At 65.8% G+C, this 824-nt stretch overlaps 1 protein-coding gene across 4 annotated transcripts in view; it reads left to right on the top strand.

Annotated features, from left to right (window-relative positions):
- The window catches only part of DGKZ (diacylglycerol kinase zeta), a 63,489-nt gene that overhangs the window by 57,180 nt on the left and 5,485 nt on the right, over window positions 1-824 (top strand). For all 4 annotated transcript variants that reach the window (XM_069091520.1, XM_069091518.1, XM_069091521.1 and 1 more), the window contains 2 exons: window positions 164-275; window positions 490-689. In XM_069091520.1, the coding sequence (XP_068947621.1) occupies window positions 164-275; window positions 490-689 (312 nt within the window). The remainder of the gene's footprint in view (window positions 1-163; window positions 276-489; window positions 690-824) is intronic.

The following is an 824-nucleotide window of genomic DNA, read 5'->3' on the forward strand; positions in this document are numbered from 1 at the left end:
TCCACGGTGGTGGGGCGCACCCACACCACCAAACCAAGCGCCAGCAACCTGCGCCCCAACGCCCCCTCCTCAAGACCCCCCCGCAGGGGCCAGCCCTCCCCCCCCCCCCCCCCCCCCCCCCCCCCCCCCAGGGCCAGCCCCTCACTGTCTCCATCTCTGCTAGGTATTGTGCAGGCACCATGCCCTGGGGCCACCCCGGTGACCACCATGACTTTGAGCCCCAGCGGCATGATGATGGCTACCTTGAGGTCATCGGCTTCACCATGACGTCACTGGTGAGAAGGGCGCTCAGCCCTCAGAGTACGGGATGTGGGCACAGGTGGCATGGCCTGTCCAAAGGGTGCGCCTTAGTGCCCCTCTGCTGTCCCTGAGCAGCCCAGGTCAATTCAGCCACCCCTGGCTTGGACCCCGGGGCCTGCCCAGGGAACTTAACCAGAGGATACAGAGGGGCAGAGGCCAGTCGGTGACAGAGCTCCGCTGTGCCTGCAGGCTGCTCTCCAGGTGGGCGGGCACGGTGAACGTCTCACTCAGTGTCGAGAGGTGGTGCTCACCACAGCCAAGGCCATCCCAGTGCAGGTGGATGGGGAGCCCTGCAAGCTAGCTGCATCCTGCATTCACATCGCCCTGCGTAACCAGGCCACGATGGTACAGAAGGCCAAGCGAAGGAGCTCTGTGCCACTGCACAGCGAGTATGGCCTGGCCCCTGCCCGGTGGACCCCCCTCACCACCTCCATCTCACCCCTCATCTGTCCCTCCCCTGATCACTCTTCTTCTGGCCCCCCTGCCACACTCAGCCCCTGGCCAGTGCTCCCTGACCCCTGATG

Source organism: Petaurus breviceps, unplaced genomic scaffold (genome assembly GCF_028583685.1).
Source record: "Petaurus breviceps papuanus isolate PSGF00001 unplaced genomic scaffold, PetGlider_PUasm1.0 188, whole genome shotgun sequence".
NCBI lineage: Eukaryota > Metazoa > Chordata > Mammalia > Diprotodontia > Petauridae > Petaurus > Petaurus breviceps.